Here is a 27,855-nt window from a genome sequence, read left to right as displayed (position 1 = left end):
TGCAGGAACACACCTCAGGTTGGCAGGCTTGGATGGTGTGCCAGTTACTTTTGTATTGATAAATACCTTGACAAAAAACAAGCTGGGGAAGGTGGAGTGGGTTATGTCGGGGAAGGTGTAGCATCCAGAGCCGGAAGCAAGAGATCCTGCCTCATCTGTACACAGGAAGTAGCGGGAGAGCTGGACGCTGGGCAAGGCCCTTCCGTACTGACTTCCTCTAGCGCTGCCCCGCGTTCGTAACCTTCATCGGCACCACCGGATGCAGGACCTGTCAGGGACGGGACTCTGGCAAACCACCACAGACATCAGGCTAAGAAATCTCTCCTCCTCTGGATGTTTTTATTTCATGTAAATGATCTTGTCTTTGCTCTACTTATTTGAAATAACTTTAGTAATCTATTTGGGTTTCCTTGAGTTTGTTTTTTGAGACTGGGTCTCACTGTTCAGGCCTGGCTGACCTAAAACTCATTGTGTAGATCAGGCTGGCCTTGAACTCACAGAAATAAGCCTGTCTGTGCTTTGAGCACTGGAGTGCTCTGCCACATATTTAGTTTTTTTTTTTTTTAAGTTATTTGCCTTTACTCTTTGTGTGTCTATCTGTGTGTAGAGTGATTTTTTTTTTTCCATTTATGGAATCTTGAAAAATACAGGCCGGGCGTTGGTGGCGCACGCCTTTAATCCCACACTCGGAGGCAGAGGCAGGTGGATCTCTGTGAGTTCCAGGCCAGCCTGGTCTACAGAGTGAGTTCCAGGACAGCCTCCAAAACAATACAGAGAAACCCTGTCTCGAAAAAAACAAGAAAAAAAGAAAAATACATAGTTAATTTGGGCTCTTTATTTTTTTTTTTTTAGTTTTTCGAGACAAGGTTTCTCTGTGGCTTTGGAGGCTGTCCTGGAACTCACTCTGTAGACCAGGCTGGCCTCGAACTCACAGAAATCCGCCTGCCTCTGCCTCTGCCTCCCGAGTGCTGGGATTAAAGGCGTGCACCACCAACGCCTGGTTTGGGCTCTTAATTTACAAAGTTACGTTGTTTTGTAAGTGGTTGCACTCTGGTACTTATATCTGCACTGGCTTGAGTTTCTCCTCTAATCTAATGGAGGCATGTTAATGGATGTCCTTTGAGACAGGATCTCACTTTCTAGTTCAGGCTGGCCTCAAACTCCCTATCCACCTGCATTATCCCTCCAAGTGTTGGTGTTACAGGCATGTGCCACCATGCCCAGGCCCCTTGAACCTATTTTTAATCATTTATTAGTTTTAAAATTTTGATAGTTTTTTATTTTTATTTTGCAGAAATCCTCATTCATATTTATTTAGTCACTTTTTCTTTGTTTGTTTCTTTTTTTTGAGACAGGGTTTCTCAGTATTGTTTTGGAGCCTGTCCTGGTACTCGATCTGTAGACCAGGCTGGCCTGGAACTCACAAAGAACCGCCTGCCTCTGCCTCCCGAGTGCTGGGATTAAAGGCGTTCAGTTACTTTTTCATTCTGACTGCTTTTCGTTACTATTTGTCTTCGTTAGGGTTTCTATTGCTGTAGTAAAATACCCTGACCAAACTCAATTTGCAGAGGAGGGTTTTGAATGACAGTGAGGGCGTGACCTCTCCCAGGTATGGTTGAGGAGGGTTTTCTTTTTTTTTTTTGTAGATATGATGGAGAGAACAAACTACAAGAGGCATCTAGAAGGGTCTAGACTGAACATGGCCAGCAGACTGAACCAGGCTATGGGAAGAGAGAGAGAGGAGGGAGAGTGAGAGAGGAAGAGAGAGGAACCAAGAGGCTGAGACGGTGCATGGGAGCCAAGAGGGCTTGTGGCCTACAGGAATCTACCTGTGGGAAGGGAAGGGAAGGGAAGGGAAGGGAAGGGAAGGGAAGCCCGGCACCTGGGCTGGAGAGACTTAGGGCAGGGAGTGGAGTGAGACTTGTCCTGGGTTTCTTTGGGACCTGACAGTTCCATCTTACAGGTTATAGTTGACCATCCAGGAAAATCAGATCAGAAATTCAGGCAGACGCCTGGAGGCAGGAGCTTATGTAGCGGCCTTGGAGGAGCGCTGTGGACTGCTTGCTCCTCATGCTTGCCCAACCTGCCTTCTTGATTGCATACTTGACCACAAGCCCTATCTGGTGGGGGTGTTTTCTCAATTGAGGTTCCTTTTTCCAAAATGACTCTAGTGTCTATCAAATTTGACATAACAGCCGGGCGTTGGTGGCACACACCTTTAATCCCAGCACTCGGGAGGCAGAGGCAGGCGGATCTCTGTGAGTTCGAGGCCAGCCTGGTCTACAAAGTGAGTTCCAGGACAGCCTCCAAAGCCACAGAGAAACCCTGTCTCGAAAAAACCAAATTTTTTTTTGACATAACACTAGCCTGCCCAGTGTTTGTTAGTGTGACATTTTCATGCATAGAAATAGCATATTTTGATCATATCCATGCTTCTCTTAACCTCATCTGTCTGTCCCTCTGTCCTTTCCCTGTGGGCCTTTTTCCTGGCAGTGCCCTTTGTCCTTTCTGCCTGTATTCTACATAGGAGAAGATGTCTGATGCTTGTGTGTTCCTGTCTGGTTTATTCTGCTTAATATGATTGTCTCTGGTTCTGTCTGTGTCCTGCAGATGAGATGATTTTCTCCTTTATGGCTGAATGAATTCTCTACTGGTATATGCTACATTTTTGTAGTTGATGGACACCTGAGTTGATTCCGTAATCTTGGTTGTTGTGAATATTGCTGCAGAAACATGGGTGTGTAAGCATCTTTACTGCATGCTGTTTTTTCATCCTTTAATATTTACTTAGGGAGTGGTATAGCAGGATCATATAATAGTATTATCTTTAGCTTTTTAGAGTCTCTCATACAGATTTCCAAAGTGGCTGCACAACATTTCTAACAGTATTTATTGTAGTCTGCCCCCCAGTGTGTGTTGTGTGTGGTTTTTGAGACAAGGTTTCTATGTGTAACAGTCTTGGCTGTCCTGGAACTCACTTTGTAGACATGCCTGACCTAGAATTCCCTTCTCAGTGCTGGGATTAAAGGCCTGTCCCCCTACTGCCCGGCTCCAGCATAATCTTTTGGTGTAAGTTTTTTTTTTTTGAAGTTATTGACTGAGTCCTGGATATTAATCCTCTGTTAAATGAGTAGTCAGTCTGTAGAGAGTTCCATGAGCTTTTTTTGCTGTCTTTTTCACTGTTTCCTCTGCTGTGTAGAATCAGTTTGGTTTAATGCAATCTCAGTAGTCTCTTATTAGTCCTTCCTGTGCTGTTGGGATAATGTATAGTGATTGTCTGTGCCTGTATCTTGACATACTTATTCTTTTTAGCAGTTTCAGGGTTACGGGCTCTTGACTTGTTTTGAGTGGATTTTCAGGTAGGGTGAGAGAGACCAGCTCTAGTTTGAATCTTCCTTCTGTGGACTTTAGGTTTTCCTAGCACAGAAAGAGGCTGTCTTTTTCCTGTATGTGTTTTTGCACCTTTGTTGACAGTTGGCCATATATGCTTGCATTTGTTTCTGAGTCCTTAAACTGGCTCTATGCTTATTGTTATGCCTTATTTGTTCCTGGGGCTCTGTAGTTTAAACTGAAACCAGGCCCTGGGATAGCTCTACCAATGTTCCTTTTGCTGAGCATTGCTTTTGAACATTTGACCTCCAGTAATAAATATTGCTTATCACTGTAGCCTACTGATTATAAGTGAACTATTTTTCTATAAAAATGCATTTGGCTTAAGAAAACAACAAAAGATTAGTATTGTAGGCTTGAAGGACAGGAAACATGGTACAATGGTGGTCTGTTTGGAAGGCAGAGTATTTAGGTTTAGCGATCAGATTACGGATTGTTTCATCAGGTTGAAATAATAAACTTTCTTAGTGTAGACCTCAAAGCTCCTGTTAACTTAGTTGTCCATTGAATAACATGCTTATGGATTAACTCATGAGCATGTGTATCTTTTAAAGGTGTGTTCATTTAGAGACTCCATGCCATTGTTTTATAGTTAAGGAATTTTAAGTTCCTCGATTGAAAACTGCCTGTACTTGGATATATATATGTATATATATATATATATGTAGTCCTGTTTTCTTGGATGTGCCAGCTTGCCTGTGTTGTTTGGTGAATATACAGAGTGGGGGGGGAGGAGATGTACTTTCAGTTTGCTTAGTCTTGTATTTTGATAATCCCCCCTGTCCCTCCCTCCCTCCCTCCCTCCCTCCCTCCCTCCCTCCCTCCCTCCCTCCCTCCCTCCCTCCCTCCTTCCTTCCTTCCTTCCTTCCTTCTTTCTTTGTTTCTTTCTTTGTTTCTTTGTTTCTTTCTTTCATGCAGGGTTTCTCTATAGCCTTGGCTGCTCTGGAACTGGCCCTTAGACCAGGCTTGGCCTTGAATTCAAAGATCTACTTGTCTATGCCACTGGGAACTGGGATTAAAGGCATGTACCACCTGGTTTATGTAATAAAAAGTGCAGAAAAATTTAAAAGTAGGTGTGTTTTTGTGTGAGACTTTGATTTGTTTTAAGACTCATAGTTTGAAGAAAATGTTGTTAGATTTGGGAATAAGTGAGCATCCCAGTAAGAAGAAAATGTAATTCAAATTTCTTTTAGTTGGGGCTGGAGAAATGGCTCAGTGGTTAAGAAAACTGGCTGCCCTCTGGAAGGACCCAGATTCAATTCCCAGCACCCACATGGCAGTTTACAACTGTCTCTAAGTTCCAGGGAATCTGACACCCTCATACCAATACACATAACATAAAATTACATAAATAATTAAAAAATGTATTTGTTTGAATTTAATAGTATATGATAATGCTTCAGTTTTCCTCAATATGCAGACAAACAGTTTTCTATTTCTGTTTTTACTTTTAGAAGTATGATGTATGAGTGTGGTGACTCATTCTGTATTTGGGAGTGTGAGACCAGCCTGAGCTACCTAGTAAGACCATATCTACCTAAAAAAAACACTGTAATGTTGTGCATTAAGAATGGTTCCATACTGGAGAGATGGCTCAGTGGTTAAGAGTACTAGCTGCTCTTCCAGAAGACCTAGATTAAATTCCCAGCACCCATATGGCAGGTCACAGTTGTGTCTAACTACAGCTCCAGGGGATCTAACACCCTCATGCAGACATGAATGCAGACACTAGTACACAGAAAATAAAATAAATAGAAAAGGTTCCTAGTGGGGCATGGTGGCAGATGCTTTTAATCTTGTGGGTCTCAGCCTTACTTTAATACAGTTGTTCTTCATGTTGTGGTGACTCCCAACCATGATGTTACTTTGTTGGTAATTTTGTTACTGTTATGAATTATAAAAACCTGATGTGCACCCCCTGTGAAAGGGTTACTCAACCCCAAAGGGGTCATAGCCCACAGGTTGAGAACCACTGCTTTAAGAGCCTGATGGGGGAGGTCCTTCTGTGTGCTGTGAATATGTTTCTCTTATTGGTTGATGAATAAAGCTGTTTTGAACAGGATGTAGCCAGGCAGGAAATACAGGCAGGGTGACCAGACTAGGAGAATTCTGGGAAGAGGAACTCGGAGAGTAAGCCAGGGAGACACCACGGGCTGCCAAGGAAGGAAGAGGCCCAGGCATCACCGTAAGCGAAGACCAGGTGGAGATGCATAGATGAATAAAAACGGGCTAATAATTAAGAGAGAACTAGCCAATAAGAAGCTCCAGCCATCGGCCAAACATTTTATTGTAGTTTATAAGTAATATGATTACTATAATACAATTAATTAAATAATATATAATAATTGTATAATTAATATAATTAATATAAACCTCTGTATATTTATTTGGGACTCAAGGACTGCTGGCCTGGGTGGGACAGAAACTTCAGCCTATAAGAATCAGTGCTTAAGAGAGCCATTGCTTTGAGAACCATCACTTGGGAGGCAGAGGCAGGTGGATCTCTGAGTGTGAGGCTAGCCTGGTCTACAGAACTAGTTCTAGGACAGCCGGGGCTACAAAGAGAAAAACTTTGTATCAAAAAACAAGCAATAAAAAAGAGGTTCCATAAATTTAGTTTTTTTTTTTTTTGGCTCTTTTTTTTTGAGACAGGGTTTCTTTATGTAACCTGACCAGACTAGGTTGGCTTTGAACTCATTGAGATCCATCTGCCTCTGTCTCTCAAGGGCTGGGATTAAGGGCAAACCCCACCACCACCCAGTTTAAATTCCTGTTTTAATGTGAAAGAAATTTAACTGTTTGTGATCTGATTCTATTTAAAAATATATCTTGTTTTTTATGCATAGTCATAGTTTATGTAACTGTATGTTCAATATAAATGCTCCTTTATGTATTTTTCTATATTGCAGTCTTATCTGTTGTGTAATGTTTTTGTAGATGTTCCACATTGAAATAATTTATTTTCCCATTAAAAACAGTAAATTCCACCTGTCTCTGCGTATACACACGTGTACTTTGATCAATTAAGTCATTTGACTGGACCTCTTGAAGTTATCTTTAGAATTGCATATCTTGGAGGTGGTCTCTGTGGCTCAGGCTGGCTTCCTCACTGGAGGTCTGGCTTCCTGGTTCCCTGCAAGCACTGGGTTTCAGTCACATCTCACCACGTCTCAGACCATTGCGGTTTTGTGTTACACATAGTCCTAAATAAATTGGTTTTGTGCCTTCTAAGAGATTTATACAATTCAATTTAATGCAGCGATGTAGCTCAGTTTTCACAAGAAAATGTATACATTTAGGAGGACAAGTAAATAGAATTTAAAAGCATGATGATTACCATTTATAGTTAGCATATGCTGAAATACAGCATGTGACTATTATTGTTCCATTTCTTTCTTGGTTTTATAATGCTGTGGGAGTCATATGCAGACAGGTGCTTTACTATTGAGTAATCCTATCCCCTACATTGTTCATATTTCTGGAATTCTTTAAATGTACTACAGGGTTGAAGTCTTTGATTCTTATTTTGGAACAAGGTTTTTGTGCAAAGATGTATGTCTTCCCTTGAGAGAATCTGGGAATTATTGTAAACATTAGTAGGGATAATTTTTTTTTGTAGTAAAGAAATATTTGGGATATTTCATTAGTTTCTTGAAAGCTTTATGCCTGAGTAAAAATATAAGAGACTAGTGTGTGGACTGTGCTTTGAGCAGAGTTTGGACTTGGATTTCTTGTGATCCTGTGCAAATTTTGCTCCTGATTTATTTAATAGAAATTTCATTTGCCATCATTGGCTGTTAACAATATTCAGGTTAGAATCCATTAGAGTTTGCATATGGTTAGGTTTAAGAGGTAGTTAATACTCCATGCCTGATAAAGGGGAGAGGTGACACAGGCCACTTTTGCCAAGTCTACCTAGTTTCTCATGTTACCAACTCATGCAAACATAATGAATTGCATACTATGGCCTTAGAAAATTCTAATGACTGAGTTTCTATCAACTACAGTAAGTTAACTTTGTCTTAACCCCCTCTCCTTTCACCTGGAAACCCCCCCCTCCATTTTTGAGTTCCCTTTTGTTTTGATCCTAGGCCCTCATTACCAACTTTTCCCCCTTAATGTATAACCCTGTTGCAGATACAATGTGAATTTGAGGTATAGTTTAATGGTTATCATCCATGCTTATTTAATAATCACTTATTTTGCCTGTAACAAGGAATTGAACACATTTTTCGGGGGGGCGCAGTGAACTTTATTGATGGTATTCAAGAGAGCAAGGCTCCCTAAGCCCCTCCTTATTCTGGATGTCTGGGATGGAGACTGTGAGGGAGATGACCAGTGTGGGGTTGTTGGGCAGGGGATGCTCAGCAGCCCGGGCCTCTCTCTTGCACGAGGCCTTTCTGGGGGTGGATGGTCCAGGGTGGACTTCTTACTCCTTCGAGGCCATGTAGGTCATGAGGTCCACCACCCTGCTGCTGTAGCCCAATTCATTGTCATATCAGGAAATGAGCTTTATGAAGTTGTCAATGAGAGCAATGCCAGCCCCAGCATCAAAGGTGGAAGAGTGGGTGTCACTGTTGGAGTCGCAGGAGACAACCTGGTTCTCGGTGTAGCCCAGGATGCCCTTCAGTGGGCCCTCCTGGACGCCTGCTCCACCACCTTCTTGATGTCTTCATACTTGGCAGCTTTCTTCAGACGACATGTCAGATCCACGACAGACATACTGGGATTAGGAACACAGAAGGCCATGACAGTGAGCTTCCCGTTCAGCCCTGGGAGTACCTTGCCCACAGCCTTGGCAACACCAGTGGATGCAGGAATGATGTTCTAGGCAGCCCCAGGGCCATCACGCCACAGCTATGGGGGGTGGGGGCGTGGGCATCCACAGTCTTCTGGGTGGTAGTGATGGCATGGACTGTGGTCATGAGTCCTTCCACAATGCCATATTTGTCATGGATGACCTTGGCCAGGGGGGCTAAGCAGTTGGTGGTGCAGGATGCATTGCTGACAGTCTTTTTTTTTTTTTTTTTTTTTTTTTTTTTGGTTTTTCGAGACAGAGTTTCTCTGTGGCTTTGGAGGCTGTCCTGGAACTAACTCTTGTAGACCAGGCTGGCCTGGAACTCACAGAGATCTGCTTGCCTCTGCCTCCCAAGTGCTGGGGTTAAAGGCGTGCGCCACCAACGCCCGGCGTATTGCTGACAGTCTTGAGGGAGTTGTCATACTTGTTATAGTTCACACCCATCACAAACATGGGGGCATCGGCAGAAGGGGCGGAGATGATGACCCTCTTGGCTCCACCCTTAAAGTGGGCCCCACTCTTCTCCATGGTGGTGAAGATGCCAGTAGACTGCACAACATACTTGGCACCAGCATCACCCCATTTGATGTTGGCGGGATCTCTCTCCTGGAAGATGGTGATGGCCTTCCCGTTGATGACAAGCTTCCCATCCTCAGCCTTGACTGTGCCTTTGAACTTGGCCATGGGTAGAGTCATACTGGAACATGTAGACCATGTAGTTGAGGTCAATGAAGGAGTCACTGATGATACCAATGTCCACTTTGCCAGAAGTGAAGGCAGCCCTGTTAACCAGGCAACCGATATAGCCAAATTTGTTCACTTTGAACTTCACCATTGTGTCTCAGGAAGAGGCTGGGACTGCACGAAGAGATGTCTAGAACAGGGAGGAGCAGAGATGGAATTGAACATTTTGTAATTTTCTTTTTAAGTCAAAGCTTAACATCTTAAGGCAAATGATTCTGACAGTGCTGTATCACTATTTTTAAGTTATTGCATTTATAATATATAACACATCTTAATCCTAAAATTATGACTTTTTAAACGTTGGTTATTGAATGTATTATATGTGTAGCTCTGGCTGTCCTGGAACTCATTCTGCAGACCAGGCCTTTAACTCGGAGATCTGTCTGGCTCTGGGATTAAAGGCATGTGCCTGGCTTATGTAACACATTATTTCCCCCCCCTTGGTTGAGACAGGGTTTCTCTGTGTAGCTCTGGCTGTCCTGGAACTCTCTCTGTAGATCAGGCTGGCCTCAAACTTAGAGATCAGCCTGCCTCTGCCTGCTGAGTGCCGGGATTAAATGTAATCTTTTTGACTTTAGTAGAATTGAATTTAACCAAGAGTCATAGTATTGATAGTTTCTGTTGTTGTTTATCTTAATTTTTTTTAGATAGTCTTCTGTAACCCAAGCTGGTGTTGCATTTTGTATCAGTACATCGAGTTTAATGGTTCTAAGGATTGAATCTTAATGCCAGCAAGCACCCTGCCAGCTGAGCATCCCCCAGCCAAGTACTTGTAGTTTTAGTAGCTATACTCTGAGTTGGCCTTGAAGCTCAGTGTTTCATGTCTTCAGTTTGTATGTTCTGCTGCTGTGTCCTGACATTGTGCTTAGACTCTCCCATATAACAGGTGAGATCTGTATGAGTTCAAGCAAAAGTCTTGAGGGAATTCCATGAACAGACAAATAAAGACAGTGCCATTCCTTCAGATCTGTTGGATCTGAAAATGGACGTAGAAACTCAGCAGAACTGTGAGGACCGTGTTTCAGACCTCTGGTTTGGCATTGGGTCTCTTTGCCATGAGCATTTTGCTGCTTTTCCTTTCTGTTTGGATGAAATTGGTCAGTATGATCACAGAGGAAGATTCTGAAAGCCCGTATCTAAGTGTATAGGTTTAGCTTACTCTTTTTCTTTCTTTTTTTTTTTTTTTGTCGCTTCAGGCGCTTTTATTAAGTTCCACTGCAGGGTTTAGCTTACTCTTAGCTTCTGTGTCTGCTGATAAGCAAAACTTTGAAATGTGTACCAAGTTTTCTTCTCTCAGTGGCTTAGCGCTGCTATATATCCTTTGGATACTTTAAAAAATAAAACACAAAACACTGATCTTTAAAAGCATTTCAGTTGAACAGTAGCTAACAGATAGACACAGCAAATTGTGTTTAATTGACTCACAAACAAGATGACTTGTCAGGGGAGGAACAATTTTAAAACAGCATGTTATTCCCTTTTCACCCTTGAACTTCTGAGATCTTGCTGTAGTAAATTGCTTGTGGAAATGCAAATTTTAATCAGAAAGTTTAATCTTTCTTGTGCCTGTTGAACTATTTTGTTTTCAGGATCTTTCAGTTTTAGATGTGGGTCATTGCTGATGTAACTTGAATATAGAATGCTCTGTTTTAAATGAGCTATAAATTAATAGAAAGATGCTCTTGCTCTCCCTTTAGAGTGCTGGGATCATGGGCTTGTACTACCAAGCTTGGTTTTTTGTTTTTGTTTTTTTTCCGAGACAGGGTTTCTCTGAGGCTTTGGAGGCTGTCCTGGAACTAGCTCTTGTAGACTAGGCTGGTCTTGAAGTAACAGAGATCCGCCTGCCTCTGCCTCCGAGTACTGCTCTTATGGAGGATCTGAGTTTGATTCCCATGTCAGGTGGCAGACCTGTAATCCTAGCTCCTCCAGCCTTTGAAGTAAGATCAGTGGGTTTAAGGAGAGTATCTACTATGTGCTTGTAATGTCAAATGCTATATCAAATCATTGTGAGTTTCTTTACTTCTGTTTCCATACTCTTGCTGTAACCTGTTGCGTCATGAGGCTGGCTGTTAGAGGAATCAATTTGCTAGCAGTTGTCTTAACCACCCCTACCTTTTCCTTAAAAATTTTTTATTTCTTTGATATGGGGCTTCTCTGTGTAGCCCTGGCTGTCATGGACCTTGTGTGTAGACCAGGCTGGCTTCAGAATCCATCTGCTTCTGCCTTCTTGGAGCTGGGACCAAAGGTGTGAGTTACCATGGTCAGGCTCTAAAAGTTTGGTATTTTCTTTTTGAAATTTTTATTTATTTATGTTTTAAGTATGGGTGTTCTGTATGTATACCTGCATGCCAGAAGAGGCCATCAGATCCTATTATAGTTAGTTGTGAGTCAACATGTGTTTGCTGGGAATTGAGCCCAAGACTTCTGGAAGAGCAGCTGGTGCTCTTTATCCCTGAGTCATCTCTCTAGCCCCCAAGTTTGGTACTTGTAATGATGTCAGTATGTTGGTAATTACTAATATGTCTTTATTTTCACATGTAGTAAGTGGCGATATTATATTCTAAAATGAGGGAAAGTATTAAAATAAGTACCAAAAGTAAGGCTGGAGGTACAGTGTATGGTATAATATGTTAGGGATCTTCTAGGTACAGTTCCTAGTAGTACTTCCTCTGACTCCATCTTTCGCCTCCTACCCTGTCAAAAAAGGAGGGCAGTGGAGAAGTACAGCCCTGCCTTCACCTGCCCCTTTCAGGGTCTTTTCATGTGCTTTGAGAAGGAAAGGATCTACTAGACTCTAGGTACTGCCTGCTTCCCTTTTCTAGTTCACTTGTGGTTGACGGAACCCATGTTTTAAACAGCTAACGTGTTTTGGGCTATGTTTGCAGATGGGATCAGATTTGAAATGGTAATTGAAATGGCAGGGTGTTACAGGTTTAATTGTTTATAACTGACTGGGTTTTTTTTCTATCTTTTTTGCTTTCCCCATTTAGATTTCATAGGCTCAAATTAAGAAGAGCACCATGGAGTTTTATGAGTCAACGTATTTTGTTGTCCTTATCCCTTCAATAGTTATCACCGTCATTTTCCTTTTCTTCTGGCTTTTCATGAAAGAAACATTGTATGATGAAGTTCTTGCAAAACAAAAAAGAGAACAAAAGCTTATTTCTACAAAAGCAGATAGAAAGAAGGCAGAAAAGAAAAAGAATAAAAAGAAAGAAATCCAGAATGGGGCCATTCATGAATCTGATTCTGAGAATGCACTTCGGGACTTGAAGTTACCTGATGCTTTGGCTGGGGAGGAGGAGCAGTTTGTACCTGCTCCACTGAATGTTGCTGACACTTCCAGCAGTGTCAGGGAGAGAAAGAAGAAGGACAAGAAGCAGAGACCTCCACTGGAAGAACAGATCGTCAGAGAGAGCGACGCCTCAAAGCTCCCGAGCAGAAACGTAGAGCCCGCCCTAGTTACAAAGCAGCCGGCCCCACCTCCCGAAGCAGCTGCCTTGAAGAAGAAAGCAGGCCAGAAGAAGTCTAAAAATGGAAGCGGTACATAATCATTTTAACTCATTGTATGCTTATACGTAGTGAGTCCAAAACATTGTTCACCTCACTGTTTGCTTTAGTTTACAGGAATTGCAGATAGAAGTTAGCGGTGATTAAAGAAACACTTGAAACTTCATCTGTAACTATATAAAAGACTCACTGAAAGTAGTTATTGAGAGTGACATTTAGTGAACACATTGATCAATGCCATAGGAGTTGAAAAGGTGAAACATTGTTTCTCACTTTTGATTCAGTTTTCAAACAGTTATATATCTGGAGGCACTGGGCCTCCAGAGATGAGTCAGATGCCAGTTGTGGATACTAGAATAACAGGTCACGATGGTAGAAGAAGATCAGATGATCTGGTCTCAGGACTTCTAAGATGGGCCACTCGGAGCATGCAGTGCCAGGCATTAATTTTAAAGCTTGAGAAAGTGCTGGCTAGTTGTGATAGTGCATGTAAATTATTTTATATAATTTTGCATGTATATATGCCTACATATGTATGCACATATATGGATGTATAATTAAGAAATATTGGATTGAAAATGCTTCAGAAAGAATTGTGTCTGAAAATATTTGAAAGAGTGTATTCACTATGGGCAGTCATTTGAAATTTTCATTTCCTAGACAATACAGTATGACTGCTTACATAACATCTACTTCTTATGATGTATGATAAGTAATCTAGAGATGTTTAAAGTATACAGGAGAAATACATGGATTATACTGAAATACAGTTCATTTTCTGTAAGGGAGTTGAGCACTGTCAGACTTTGATGTTGGTGGTGCTTTCTAGAACCTGTTTCCACTATGGGTGTCAAGGATGAGTGTACAGCAGAAAGTTCCTGGGAAATGGCAATTGATGTGTGCAGCTGCAGAACGTTGGCATTGTGTGACGGGACTGAAATTCTTAGTGTATCCTTACTTATAGTTTTAATGATTATGCTGAACTTGCTTGCAGCTATGACCACTTACAGTTCTAGAGAGATAATAGCAAGCACTACATGCCTTAGGAAGGAAGGAAGGAAGATGTTGTAAGCCAGTGATGGAAGGGGATTTATGCATAAGCGTGGAAGAAACAGTATAGAAGAAATCAGAAGCCAAAGCAGCAGTAATTAGTGGAATTTGTGGGTAAAGAGTTTATGGAGGAAGTGCCTCAGCTGTCTTTAGGGATAAGTCTATTTACCAAGGAAATAGTGGGCCTCACCCTGCATTGACAGAAAGCTCCTTTTCCAGGCACAGGAGAGATCCGTGAGTCTAGACTATTGTTAAGAGTGTGGTGAACACGGCTGAAGAGATCACAATACCTAGGTCATGATGGTTTTTATAAACACCCCAGGAAGTGGGGCTTACATTAATTACTGTTAGAGCTCTCAGTTGGGTTAATATAGTCAGTTTTTAAAATTTGCTATCATGTGCCTGCCTGCCTGCCTGTCTATTATCTATCTATCTATCTATCTATCTATCTATCTATCTATCTATCTATCTAATCAGTTTATTGAGTACGTCGTAGGGAAACAGTGAGTTGTGCAATGTTAGATTGTATTTAATACATACATACATATACACATATATGTAAATACATATTTTAAGAAATATATATATATATGTATGTATGTATTTGCCCATGCATATTTGTATGTATCACTTGCATTTCTGGTGCTTTCATTTGTGTCAAATTTTCTGGAACTGGAGTTTCACAGATGATTATGAGCTACCATATAGGTCCTGGGAACTGAACCAGGTCCTCCGTAAGAGTAGAGTTAATTATAACTGCTGAGCCACCTCTCCAGCCCCGGATTAGATTTATAGTTTAGAAAGGGAGCTCTTGGACAGAGTTTATGAGAACACCATGAGGCATTTTCACATAGGCAGAAGGACTGTTCAGATAGTGTCCTAGAGTTGGGTCACGGGCCAGATTATTGTGGTAATGCCAAAAGGAAGGAAAGCAGTGTACAAACTAGGAGTGACCGCCCAGCCTCATGGGAGTGTAGGGATGAGGAGACAGCATCAAAGCCGATTGAGATTCTGAGAGACGAGGTTCGCCAGATTCCAGTCTGTGAGCTAAGAATAGATTTTAAATGTTAAATGACTGCAGAAAAGAATCAAAGAACAATAATTGGAGATATGTAGAAATTGTCAGTTAGGGCTCAGTGTCCATAAAGTTGCGTTTGAGTCAGTTACTTCTGTATATACCCGTGCCCAGCTTTCACAGTGGTCTCTAGTGGACTGTCATGGCTGTGGCAGAACATGTGTGGCCTGCAAAGGCGAAAGCATTTTTTCTCTGGCCCCCAAGAGTACAGAAAAGTTTTCCAGTCCGTGGTCAGTGCATGCTGGTTAGCAATAATTGAGGAATGTTGGGAGGAGAGAGTGCTGTCAGTTTGTGTCTCAGTGCCTATGTGTGTCAGTCACAGAGAGAGCACTGAGGATGCAGCCGGACACCTGTGTGAGGTCCAGGGTGCAGTGCAGGCCGAGAGGCCGGGAGTGTGAAGTAGTAGTCAAGTCGTGGGTGTCACTGAGCGTGGCGAACCCCAGCACGTGAGATGTTCTTAGAAGCAGTTCACAAAGGACACGTGACAGGAGTGCTGGGATTAAAGGCATGTGCCACCACCGCCCGGCGGGAGCTTAATTTTTTTTAATTGCAGTAAAACTTGGGACTCAGATTTGAGTTAATCCTTCATTGGAGTGGGGGAGGGATAAACATTGAAAAGAATGTAGAGCTTATTATTTGGTCCGTGGGAACGGATGTGGAAGGTGGGGATCCCAGCGGTAGGGAATTACCATACTGTGGGCTGAGTGGGCCGGCCTGGGAACGGATTTCTTGTTTCCTAATGTGTTCATTGTTTGCTATGACGATTTTTCTACCACTTCTATTTAATAAAGATGACCAAGATAAAAAGGTGGAAGCGCTGATGACACCCTCAAAAAAGCAAGACGTATCACTCTTCCATCAGGAGACTAAACAAGAAGGGGGACCAGGGAAGAAGAAAGGTTTGTCCAAGAAGCAGAAGACAGGAAATGGTAAGATGTGTGGATTTGTGTTTTATGAATGCTATTTGTAGAGAGATGGGCAGCAGCTCCTGAGACCTCCCGTGTGTACTCTATCTACTAGAATTCTATTGCACATCTACAATTCTTTAAAAAGCTTGCCTTCGAGTTGGAGAGATGACTCAGAGGTTAAGAGCACTGATTGCTCTTCCAGAGGTCCTGAGTTCAATTCCCAGTAACCACATGGTGGCTCACAACATCTGTAATTAGTTCTGCTGTGCAGGCATATGTGGGAGAGAATGTTGTATACATTGTAAATAAATGAATGTTTATTTTTTGTCTGAGACAGGGTTTCTCTGTATTGTTTTGGAGGCTGTCCTGGAACTTGCTCTGTGGACCAGGCTGGCCTCGAACTCACAGAGATCCGCCTGCCTCTGCCTCCTGAGTGCCGGGATTAAAGGCGTGCACCACCAATGTCCGGTTTAATAAATAAATCTTAAAAAAAAAAAAAGCTTGCCTTGCCTTGCTTTACAGGTATGCTAAGAATGCTTTGTGTTTAAATATTCATTCTTGGTTTTGAAAAAAAAAAACAGGCCAGGCGTTGGTGGCGCACGCCTTTAATCCTGGCACTCGGGAGGCAGAGGCAGGCGGATCTCTGTGAGTTCGTGGCCAGCCTGATCTACAGAGCTAGTTCCAGGACAGCCTCCAAAACAATACAGAGAAACCCTGTCTCGAAAAATAAAAAAAAAAAAAAAGAAAAAAAAGAAACAGTATGTACAAGCTGTATAGAATAAAAATATTCCCCAGATGTTTATACTTAATTTTTCCAAACATTTTTATTACAATTATTAACGCCTTAATTGGACACATTAATCGTTTTTAAAAGTTATGTATTCAGGCATTTTGAGATTGTCTTGTGCTCAGGCTGTCTTGTACGTCACCGTGTAGTTGAGGATGACTTTGAACTGATTTTCCTGCCTACAGCTTCCCAGTACTAGGTTCACCTGGCTGGTCCAGACTTTGAGTGCTGCTCAGGGTTGAACCCAGGGCCTTTGCATGCTAGATGAGTGCTCTGCTACCTGAGCTGTACCCCAGCTCCAGTAGTGGGCTTTATGTGACGTGTTCATTGTGAGATAGACATGAGCTGTGTCCCAGCTCCAGTAGTGGGCTTTATGTGACGCGTTCATTGTGAGATAGACATGAGCTGTATCCCAGCTCCAGTAGTGGGCTTTATGTGACGTGTTCATTGTGAGATAGACATGAGCTGTACCCCAGCTCCAGTAGTGGGCTTTATGTGACGTGTTCATTGTGAGATAGACATGAGCTGTGTCCCAGCTCCAGTAGTGGGCTTTATGTGACGTGTTCATTGTGAGATAGACATGAGCTGTACCCCAGCTCCAGTAGTGGGCTTTATGTGACGTGTTCATTGTGAGATAGACATGAGCTGTATCCCAGCTCCAGTAGTGGGCTTTATGTGACGTGTTCATTGTGAGATAGACATGAGCTGTACCCCAGCTCCAGTAGTGGGCTTTATGTGACGTGTTCATTGTGAGGTAGACATATGTGTGAATCCTTTTGGTTATATCCCCCCCTTACCGTTTTTCCTTCTTTAATTCCCCTCCTTCCTCCCTGGTCTCTTTCCTCTACTCGTGTTTCTACGTTCAAGTTACTCAGTTTTTACAAATGAGAGAATACATGCAATATTCATGCTTTTTAATACCATTTGAAGATTATAATTCGCATTTGTTAGACCTAACATTTGTATGTGTTTATGGTAGGCATCTAGTTAAAAATGACAAAGCAATCTTATATTTCAGAATTTTTCAGAGAATGCTTGCCTATAAGGTTTATGGCTATTAAACAGCAATGTTTACAAATGGTGCTGGGCTGCCATATTACTCAGTGCTAGAAAACAGTGTTTGGAAAGAAAAATGATAAAGTTTTATTACATTAAAATTACCACTATAAGTTATGAGACAATATTACCTGGATATAGCTAATACAGTTAAACGTAAGAGTAGGAATTATTAACAGAAAAATCCTTATGGGGACGGCAGTACAAGATGAAACCTGGGGTCTTATGCCACTGAGCTGCGTCCCTGTGCCCTAAAGAGTGAGTGTAAGGGGCATAGTGAGATTTTCATCTGATGTAGATACTTGCGATCTCTAAACAAGATATATTCTAATACTTTGTAGAGCTTCCCACATTAGAGTTGGGAGCAAAATCTGCAGGCTTCCCTCTATTTCTCTTTTTGCCCCAAGACAGGACCTCTCTGTATAACCTTGTTTTTCCTGGAACTTGCTCTGTAGACCAGACTGGCCTCAAACTCAAGAGATCCTCTGTCTCTGCCTCCTAAGTACTGGAATTGAAGGCATGCACACCACACCCAGGCCTTCCTCTGTTCTTGATAAGTATGGTATGATGTGCCGTAGAAATTAAAGAAACTTAATTTAAAATGATCATGTGTGGGTTGACAAGAATGCAGAAAGCAATGAATGGAGAAACCAGGCATGGAGGTGCACACCCCTAGGGGGTTTTCAGGCATCCTGGGCTGTATAGTGAGTTCATTGCCACTTATAAGAGAAGTTCATCACCGAAAATAAAAATTAACTGCCTAAGAGCACGAATGAGATGAAAAAGGTTAATATTCTGTTCAGACAGAGGAGTGGCTTGGTGACGTAGCACACCTATAATTTCATCTCAGAAGGTTAAGGCATGAGGATCGTGCATTCAGGGTTATCCTGGGCTACACAGTGAGATCTCATCTCAGAAACAGAGGACAAACTCAGAAAGATTAAACAAGAGTTAGCTAAAGGGTAGATGTAAGAAGTTTTCAACACCATTAGAGAAGATATACCACATTTTAAGACGGCTTGAGTATTAAACCGATACTCTAGAAATTATGTTAAATGATGAAATGGGAGTTTGAAACTAAATTGAGCTAAAAATAGAGATTTTAGAATCACTGTATTTGTAATTAAATTTAAGTATGTCTGTGTATTGTTTAATTACCAACTCAGTAATTATGATCTTGTTACTTAAATTGCAGCCTTGGTAGATGAGCCCCTTACTCATGCAACTTCTTACATTCCTTCGATGGATAATGCTAACTCGAATCTTGTGGTGGATAAGAGAGAAATTATTGATATGATTAAACCTGACCATGTAGACGGAGTCCATAAATCTGGAGCTAAAAAGCTGAAGATTGAAACTGACAAAGGTAGTATGTGAAATGTTGTGACAAAGTTATGATTTTGGGTGCTTGGACTGTCACACATTTTCTCATAGGATCAATGGATTGGAAAAGACTAATAAGCAAGCGTCCTTGAAGTAAAAGACTTCTAGTTTAGGACTTCTTAACTGTTAAACACTTGACCATCTTTTGCAATCCTAGGTGTATAAAACTGCTATGCCAACAAAACATTTACTGCTACTAAGTCAAAGGAATTTGTTTCAAAACAGTTTTTTGGTATACATATAATTTTACCATTTGTTAAAGTTGAAAGCAAATTTGCATTCTAATGAGATGAATATTTTCTTTTTTTTTTTTTCGAGACAGGGTTTCTCTGTATTGTTTTGGAGCCTGTCCTGGAACTCACTCGGTAGACCAGGCTGGTCTCGAACTCACAGTGATTCACCTGTCTCTGCCTCCCTAGTGCTGGGATTAAAGGCGTGCGCCACCAACGCCCAGCGAGATGAATATTTTCACATAAAGAATTAAATGTTAAGTAGTTGGTATTGCAGGACATCTTTATTTTTCTGAATTGGTTTATTTTAAAATCCTCTATGCTGAGAATGTTGCTTAATATAAATATATAATAAAAAATGACAGAAGTATGTTTAGGGCTATTTTAGAAATTATTAGAAATTATGCCTTTTTTGTTGTTGTTTTGTTTTTTTGTTTTTTCGAGGCAGGGTTTCTCTGTATTGGTTTGGAGCCTGTCCTGGCACTCATTCTGTAGATCAGGCTGGCCTCAAACTCACAGAAATCCACCTGCCTCTGCCTTTCCAGTGCTCAGATTAAAGGCATGCGCCACAAATGCCTGGCTGGAAATTCTGTCTTAATCATAAACCAAAATTCATTTAGCATTAAAAAAACAAAACCAAAACCTCAAGTTGGTAACTGAAACAGCATTTAAAAAAATCAAACATTCTAACAACACAATCTAGAGAACACACTGAAGAATGACAGTAGGAAAACTCCAGTTTATCATTAATTTTTACATTAAATTATTGTTCCTATAAGAGCAGAGGACTTTATGTGCTGTAAAGACATTGCAGTTAATTTCAGGCACTCTGCTGTGGTCTTTTTGTTTATTTTGGCAATTGGGTACAAGCTAGGGCCATTTAGGGAGAGGAATCTTCAGTTGAGAAGATAACTCCATTAGACTGACTGGTAGGTGTCTCTGGGGGGCATTTTCTTGATGGATGTGTGATATTTTTTTTTAAGAAGCAGATTGCACTGGGCATTGGTGTCGCATGCCTTTAATCCCGGCATGCGGGAGGCAGAGGCAGGCGGATCTCTGTGAGTTTGAGGCCAGCCTGGTCTACAGAGCTAGTTCCAGAACAGCCTTCAAAACAATACAGAGAAACCCTGTCTCGAAAAAAGAAGCATATTGCGTTGGTTGTTAGAATTATCTTAGACTTATTTCTCTTAAGTGAAGTTTGGTTTACAAAGTCAGGATTATTTAAGTTAAATGAGGGTACTGTGAATATACCTGGTACAGATGCTAGCATATACTAAATGCTTAAATGTCTTTAGAAGTGAGGCAGGACTCTGGGATGCCTTGGTAGGTAAAGGTGTTTGCTGCCAAGCCTGGTGGCCTGAGTTCAAGCCCTGCGACTCAAACATGGCAGAAGGATAGAATCTCAGGCAAGTTGTCCTCTGAATTGCACATGTATACTTCTCTCCCAAACAGACAAGCAAGTAAATAAATGGAATGACAGTGAGAGCATGCTGGCAATTTAGTATCCTGCAGTCTGGGAAAACTTTTAGCTAACGTAACCTTTCTGTGGTACAGATGATAAATGCGCTTTCCCTCTTGATTAAAGTGCCTATTGTTACTTGACCTGAAAAGTCCATTTTCTCCTGTTTATTGGCTTTTTGGGTCAGGGATTTTTTTGTTTATCTTTGCTCAAATTATTGTTTGGGTTTCTGCTGCTAACTTTGTCCTGCTTTTGTTTTTTCACTAAAGAGAATGCTGAAGTGAAGTTTAAAGATTTCCTTCTGTCCTTGAAGACTATGGTGTTTTCTGAGGATGAGGCTGTCTGTGTTGTAGAGCTGCTGAAGGAGAAGTCTGGTGCGGTAAGAGACGCTTTAAAGAAGGTGAGCACTGGTGGCGGCTGTGGCCAGTTGTGAGGGGTCGTTAAGTTTTCCAGGCAGAGAGGTGCTGCGGTAATGACTTGATAGGTCTGCTCTTATGCCCTCATAGCCATGTAAACGTTGAGGAGTGCTTGAGAAATCATCTCGATAGGTCTGTTCTTATGCCCTCATAGCCATGTAAACGTTGAGGAGTGCTTGAGAAATCATCTCGTGTCTGTGCTGATTTATGCAATTGTTTACTCAGGCCTCCTTTGAGCCACCTGCTGCTTTCATAAAAGCCCCTTGTTTAAGAGAGGCAAGATTTTTATGGTTTTGAAGTCACTAGGCTCTTCACTGAGTTGGATCATGCTCTGCTTTAACTAGAAGTCCTGATGAAGTCAACATCAGGGGATTTCTAGATAGAAAACACAGATAATACTTTTATGACCCAAGATTTCACATTGGAAAGGTCCTAGGACCTTCTTCTGTTCAGTGTTAGAGTGTCTCTGTATGTTTGTAATGCTTCAGGAATACATGATTTGAGGCTGAGGAGGTGTCTTAGTCCATAAAGTGCTTGATATGAAGGCATTCGAGTCTGAGTTTGATTCCTAGAACCCGTCACTGGGAATATGGTTTACCATGCTCATTTAGTGCTCTGTTTCTTTCTCATCTCTAGGACTCATGTAAAATACTGGGTGTGGTGGCATGTATGCTTACAGGGTTAGTGCTGGGGAGACGAGACGGGAAGATCCTGAGGGTTTATCACGCTCACTAGTTTGCTAGCTGACCAGGACAAAGGGAGACCCTGCCTCAAATAAACAAGGTTGATGGCGATCCTGAGAAGTAACACTTGATAATCCCTGACCTCGTGTAATTCTCCTCCCTCTTTCAGAGAGTAGAATCACTGCTATTGCTAACAAAATCTGTTAGAAAATATCAAATAAATAAAACTTCTGCTGGATGGTAGTAGCGCACGCTTATAATCCCAGCACTCGGGAGGCAGAGGCAGGTGAGTCTCAGTGAGCTTGGGGCCAGCCTGGTCTACAAATGGAATTCCAGTTCAGCCAGAGCTGTTACACAGAGAAACCTGGTCTTGGGGGAAACAACAACAACAACAACAAACCCTTGAAAACAAAATCCCATGTAACTGACAGTGCTCATATGGTTCATGTTTACTATATTGTTGTAAATGCTTTGTCATACGGAAAAAAATGTCAGGTTTGCAAGTGCTAACTTGCAGAAAAGATGGCCTGGTATTTTGGTATTCAGGGTTACATGGTTGACTTAATTTTCCTTATTTTCAGTCACGGTCCACACATACATGCACTCCCCCTCATCTGCTTACCTACCTTTAAAACCAGCTGGATTTTATCACGATCACCTGCAGTAGTCTGGCTGAAGTTCCTCTTAGAGCTCTCTTCTATTTTTCTGTGTACCTGTGAGGTGATCTTCAAGAGGTAAATCAGGTTATTTACTCACTGCTCTAAAACCCTATTGGTGCTTTTTTCTTCATGTAGACTAGTATACTTTTTTATTCTTTTTTCTTTTTTTTTTTGCAGTGTTTCTCCTTTGTTATTTTTGAATTTGTGTGTCTGTGTGTTTGATTTTGTTTTTGAGAGCTTTTTTGTTCATATATATTCTTTTGTTTTTACCTCTCAACCAGAGTTTCTCTCCTCCTCTCCCCTTTCCTCCCATGAATGCCAGCCAGCCATTATATGTCAGGTTGCAGTGAGACTAGATTAATGCTGGATGAGACAATCCGAGAAGCGGCAGCAGAGTCAGAGACAACCCCTGCTCTCACTGCTAATCTCATAAGAAGACCAAGTTACACCGTTACATACAGAGGGCCTAGGTTGGCCCCAGGTGGGCTCCTTGGTTGTAGGTTCAGTCTCTGTGAGCCTCTATGAGCCCAGGTTATTTGGTTCTGTGGGTTTTCTTGTAGTGTGCTACAATCCTTCCTCTCTGTCTTCACAGGATTCCCTTGAGCTCCGTCTAGTGTTTGGCTGTGGGTCTGCTTTCATCAGTTTCTAGGTGAAGCAACTGATGAAGCTAGACAGCCATCTATATGAGTCTAGCAGAGTGTCACTAGGAACCATTTCAGTGGCTTTTCCCCAGTTATGTTTGGTTCTAGCCTTGGTTTCTGGGATATCCTGCCGTTTCTGTCCCGTCCTTACCCCAGCGTATCTTGTAGGCAGGTAGAAGTGTTTGTGTGTGGTTTGGTGTCTCAGTCCCCACTAGAAGTCTTGGCTGGTTACAGCACATGGCTTGTTCAGGATCTGATTCCCCCATTGCTTAGATAGTCTTAGATAGTGTCGCCCTCTTGGATTCCTGGGAGTTTCCATTGCTCTATTTTTATCCCATCTCAGAGATACCTCCAGATTCTAGCTGTCTCTCAGTGCTCTTTCCCTCACCCCTACCTGATCCCTCTTGTTCCCATCCCCACTGTTTCTTCCACCCCTCCCCCATCCACGGGAAGTGTCCATTCTGTGTCCCCTCAGAGTAAGCTTTGTGCATCGTTTTCCTTTGTGGCTGCGTTTGGTGACACTTTTCTTAGCATCTATTGGGTCTCACTGGAACTGGCTCTTACCTGGCTCTCTCCTAGCACAGCAGTCTTTCCTCTTTCTCATGTATGCTAACTTGGTAACTAATTACTCTAGTTGTGCTCTGTCAGAAACTACGCACTTTTTCTTGTCACAGTAGTGTAACTCTGTCTATACCTCTGGGTGTGTTAACAGTGTACCTAGCAAGTCTGACATTTGGATTTTTTGAGACAGGGTTTCTCTGTGGCTTTGGAGGCTGTCCTGGAACTCGCTCTTGTAAACCAGGCTGGTGTGGAATTCATAGAGATCCGCCTGCCTCTGCCTCCCAGTAAGGAAGCTACCACCTCACAGCGCAAGTCTGACATTTTACACTGTAGTGTGCTACATACATACATACATTCATACATACCATACAGGCAGTATGCTAACTAGTATGTCTGTGATTGTACTAGCAGTTGTTCAATGTAAGTGAAGTGTATAAGGCACTAATCAACAAATATAAGTGACGTTGAATGTAAACTTAGATTGTTGTGTTGCAGTGAACTTTCTTGGTATTCTTTTTATTTTTGAATTTTTAAAATTTTTTATATTTATTTTTTGGTTTATCCAGACAGGATTTCTCTGTATCTTTGGAGGCTGTCCTGGAACTCATTCTATAGACCAGGCTGGCCTGGAGCTCACAGAGATCTGCCTGTCTCTGCCTCCTGAGTATTGGGATTAAAGACTAGCGCCACTGTTCTCTTTTTTTTTTTTTTTAAAGTCAGAGTTTTTCATTGTAGCCCTGGCTGTCCTGGAATTCTCTGTAGACAGGCTGACCTCAAACTCTGAGATCTGCCTGCTTCTGCCTCCTGAGTGCTGGGGGCAAAGGTGTGTGTCCACTGTTGCCCAGCTTTCTTGGCATTAAAAAAATATTGTATTTATTTCATGTGTGTTGGTGTTTTGCCTACATGTCTTTCTGTGTGAGGGTGCCAGATCTCCTGGAGCTGGAGTTATACACAGTTGTGAGTTGCTGTGTGGGTGCTGGGAATTGACCCTGGACCCTCTGGAAGAGCAGTCAGTGCTCTTAACCACTGAGCCATCTCTCCAGCCCCCCCTTTCTTGGTATTCTTGATTAAGGAATTTGTTCTTTGGTTCACTTTATTATGCAAGGGTGAGTATATCTAAAGAGGTTTTAGTTATTTGTGGGATTTGGGAAAAGTTTGTAGCACATGAATTATTTCAAGTGACACTACCCAGCTGTTGAAAGTTATTGTCCTTAAAGTTAAAATCAATTGCTTTACGTCTCTATCTCCTATTAAGGATATTGCTGTTGACTTATGGAGATAGTTATTTTATTGATGGAAGCACTTTTGAAGTCTTGAAGACTGCCAAGTCAGAGTACCTTTGAATTTTAGTTTAGTCTAGGAAGAAGTTAAGTAGTTATTAAGGTAAAAGTGTAAATAAAAGTAATCCTGTCCAGTGGTCTGGTTGTGAACAAGTAGTAAAGGACACTGGCATTAAGGGTTACAGTGTCCAGTGCTGATGATAGAAAATAAAAAGTAAAATTAACATTTTCTTTGTTTACTCTAACACAAGAAATAAGAGGACCCAGAGACTGATATTGGGGTTCAAACTTCAAGCTGAAGATCAGAAAAGCAAAGTAGCAGGCCACTAACTAACTAGCTCTTACCACGACCTCAGGCTGAATGGACTGATCCTGCTGCCTCTCCTCAGTGTGTCTGTAGAATCCTGAGACTTCAGTGGCTTCATTTCCTCAGTGTGGCTAGACAATGAATGCTCGATACTGACCCCGCTCCTGTGGTATACACCTCCCTAGTGCCGGGATTCAAGTTGTGTGATCCCAGGTGCTGAGATCATCTTTGTGCGAGCTGTTTCTCTTTAGGACTGGATCAGTCTTATGTAGATCTGGGTGGTCTTGGACTCACAGAGATCCATCTACCTCTTAACCCTGAGTCCTAGCATTAAAGGTGTGTATCACCACCTCCTAGCTTCTGGCTGCTGGGATTAAAGGTGCATATCACAACTGCCTGACCTCTATAGCTTGAGGTTGGCTTTGCTTTTCTGAATCCTCAGGCTCCCTTTAATAAATCATAAGTAATATATCACCACAGTTCCCCCTTTTTTGTCTAATACAAAAAGAAAAACCAACATAAGATAAAACGATATACAATAAGTATATATAAAATATACAGGCAATAAATTTGTCAACAATGTGTAGTCCATTTGTATTTGACAAATTCAGAGAAAATATTTATTATCAATCCTATCTTAATGAGTCCAAAATCTTGTACCTAATTTACTTTCTGTTCTAATTTGCATTATCAAATTATCTTTTAATGTCTTTCAAGCCATTTACACTTTACATATCTTTAGTGAGTTTCTTTTCTGGTCTGGTAAATTATGAAAACTATATACTAACTAGTCTTCAACTCCCTCAGAGACCCAAGAAGGAAATATTATTAACTGAGTAAGCAGGAAGTATGAGCAAGTGACTCAGAAAATGTGAGAAATGATAAAAACAGCTGGCTGCCTGAACAGTCACCTGAGGTTCTGCAGTGCTGGGGGCATCCTTATATAGGCCTAGTCTCTCTGATAGACTTCTGTGAAGCAGGATTTTCTGAAGGGCTGTCCCAACTTGGCTTGGCAAGGGTTTGCAGTCACTCTCTTTTGTGTCCTGTTTGTCCAGTTTGGACAGCATACTGTTAGCAGGCGAGGCAAGGGCACTTTCTTGTCCAGTGATTCCTTTTGCCACAAAGAAAGTAAGCTCCACGTGAGTTTCTTCCTTGCCCGTTATCTTCTCCTAAGTAGATTGCTGTCAGGAGCAGACTTGTCTCATTGTCATAAAAAAATACCTATGTTATTAAAACATTTAAAATGCCATATTCTGTAGCTCTCTGAGGTGTTTGGAGACAACCTGTCTGTCTAAAATATATCTGTTTGACTTTGAAACATACCTAATGTGATTACATTTCCTTATTATTCTATATAGTTGGTAATAATAACTTTCAAGAACTAGAAATTTGCATTACCTTGTTAAATGAGCTGTACAGGTATAATAACTTGAACAAAATTAGAATCGTATGTACAATATGTCTTAAAGTAATCTCAAATTTGTTTCAATATACAATATTTGTATACAGTATACAGAAGACCAATCCAATGTAAAATGTTTAAGACTGGTGGCTGCTTTTAAAAAGTAGATTCAATAATTTACCTTTTTATCTTATCAAAAACCTTGAATCTATTCCCCTTCATTCAATTTTCTTCCTGGCCATAACGAACAACATTTTGTAACCAATTCCCTAAACAACAACAAATATCCATAATGAATTGAATGACCAAAAGTGTCCACATTATAGTAGAACTGCTGCTGAACTTCCCACTGGCCAGTGCAGGCAACAGGTGAGCCAGTGTGTAAACCCTGCTCGTTACCCTGCTTCCATTGAGAGTGCAGTGGTGAGCCAGTGAGTAAACCCTGCTCGTTACCATGCTTCCATTGAGACAGTGCAATTTGATGGAACTATATGGCAAGAATGTGAAATTCAGGCTACCCACCCCTGATCTGTTTATGTGAAAAACAGTAAAACAACAAATAGTTGAATTTTTTCAAGGAAAGAGAATGAAACTCAGGGAGAGTAATGTTTAACTTCACTAAACTGTCAATCAGGTCCAAAATCAAATCAAATCAACAAAACCTTCATGGAGACTCACAGAAACACAGTTGTAGCTGACAAGTTGGGACAGCCAAGGCCTGGGCCCACATTCAAACCATGGAGCCCAGACTAAAGGCAGGCAGGACCTGGGCCCACATTCAAACCACAGAGCCCAGACTAGAAGCAGGGAGGCAGGTGGAAACTGTAAGGATTATGTGGCAAATAGAAATGCTGTCATTAACAGAGACTGGGAGAGGAAGAAAGAAGGGAAGCGAATCGTTCAGATGTATCCAGTGTGGAGTGGCCCTCTTCTAAGAGGGCTCCTTTCTTGAACAGTCTTTGTGATGGGGCTGTGTAGGCAGTGAACCCCTTTGTTCTGTTGGGGCCTCCCATAGAGGTGCCCCAGAATCCTTGCTTACTGTGCTCTTACTGTAGTAACATTGTTACAATTTCTTTGTTTTCTCTTTTCCTTCATGTATCCTTTATAGCTGTCTTCCAAGAACGTTCTCGCCTGAAACTGCATTTGTTTCTCATGTGAAATGGGACATTCTTGTTTTCTTGTGGATTTCTTTTTCCTATTTGGCAGTGGTGTCTGTTGACATCAGAGAACTGGACACTGGTGGCATCTGGGCATCTTTTGACAGAGATGTTGAGCATCCATTGTGTTTCATCTTCACTCTGTCTTTCCTATACTGTGCTTTTGCATTACACATGGTTGCTTATTGGTGAGAGGTCACATTTGATTTCAGAGTCTCTTAATCTTCTGGAAAAATATGGAGGGGAAATTGCTATTTTTGACTTTTTGACTTGCTAGTTCTATTTTTCTTGGTTAAATATGTTTCTACTCTAATTGCACTCTGCTAATTTTAGTTATGCACTGTTGAAGTGACTTACCT

General features: G+C 41.6%; 1 protein-coding gene and 1 pseudogene across 9 annotated transcripts in view; one reads left to right on the top strand and one right to left on the bottom strand.

Annotated features, from left to right (window-relative positions):
• Ktn1 (kinectin 1) overlaps window positions 1-27,855 on the top strand; it is a 101,659-nt gene that overhangs the window by 10,358 nt on the left and 63,446 nt on the right. For all 9 annotated transcript variants that reach the window (XM_040735800.1, XM_040735801.1, XM_040735798.1 and 6 more), the window contains exons 2-5: window positions 11,923-12,475; window positions 15,359-15,496; window positions 18,514-18,684; window positions 20,660-20,790. In XM_040735800.1, the coding sequence (XP_040591734.1) occupies window positions 11,953-12,475; window positions 15,359-15,496; window positions 18,514-18,684; window positions 20,660-20,790 (963 nt within the window). In that variant the 5' untranslated portion in view covers window positions 11,923-11,952. The remainder of the gene's footprint in view (window positions 1-11,922; window positions 12,476-15,358; window positions 15,497-18,513; window positions 18,685-20,659; window positions 20,791-27,855) is intronic.
• On the bottom strand, window positions 7,820-9,023 carry LOC101837210 (annotated as a pseudogene).

Source organism: Mesocricetus auratus, unplaced genomic scaffold, assembly GCF_017639785.1.
Source record: "Mesocricetus auratus isolate SY011 unplaced genomic scaffold, BCM_Maur_2.0 Super-Scaffold_100048, whole genome shotgun sequence".
NCBI classification, from domain to species: Eukaryota; Metazoa; Chordata; class Mammalia; order Rodentia; family Cricetidae; genus Mesocricetus; species Mesocricetus auratus.
Note: the sequence above shows the minus strand (reverse complement) of the source record. Positions and strands in the feature narration are given on the sequence as shown.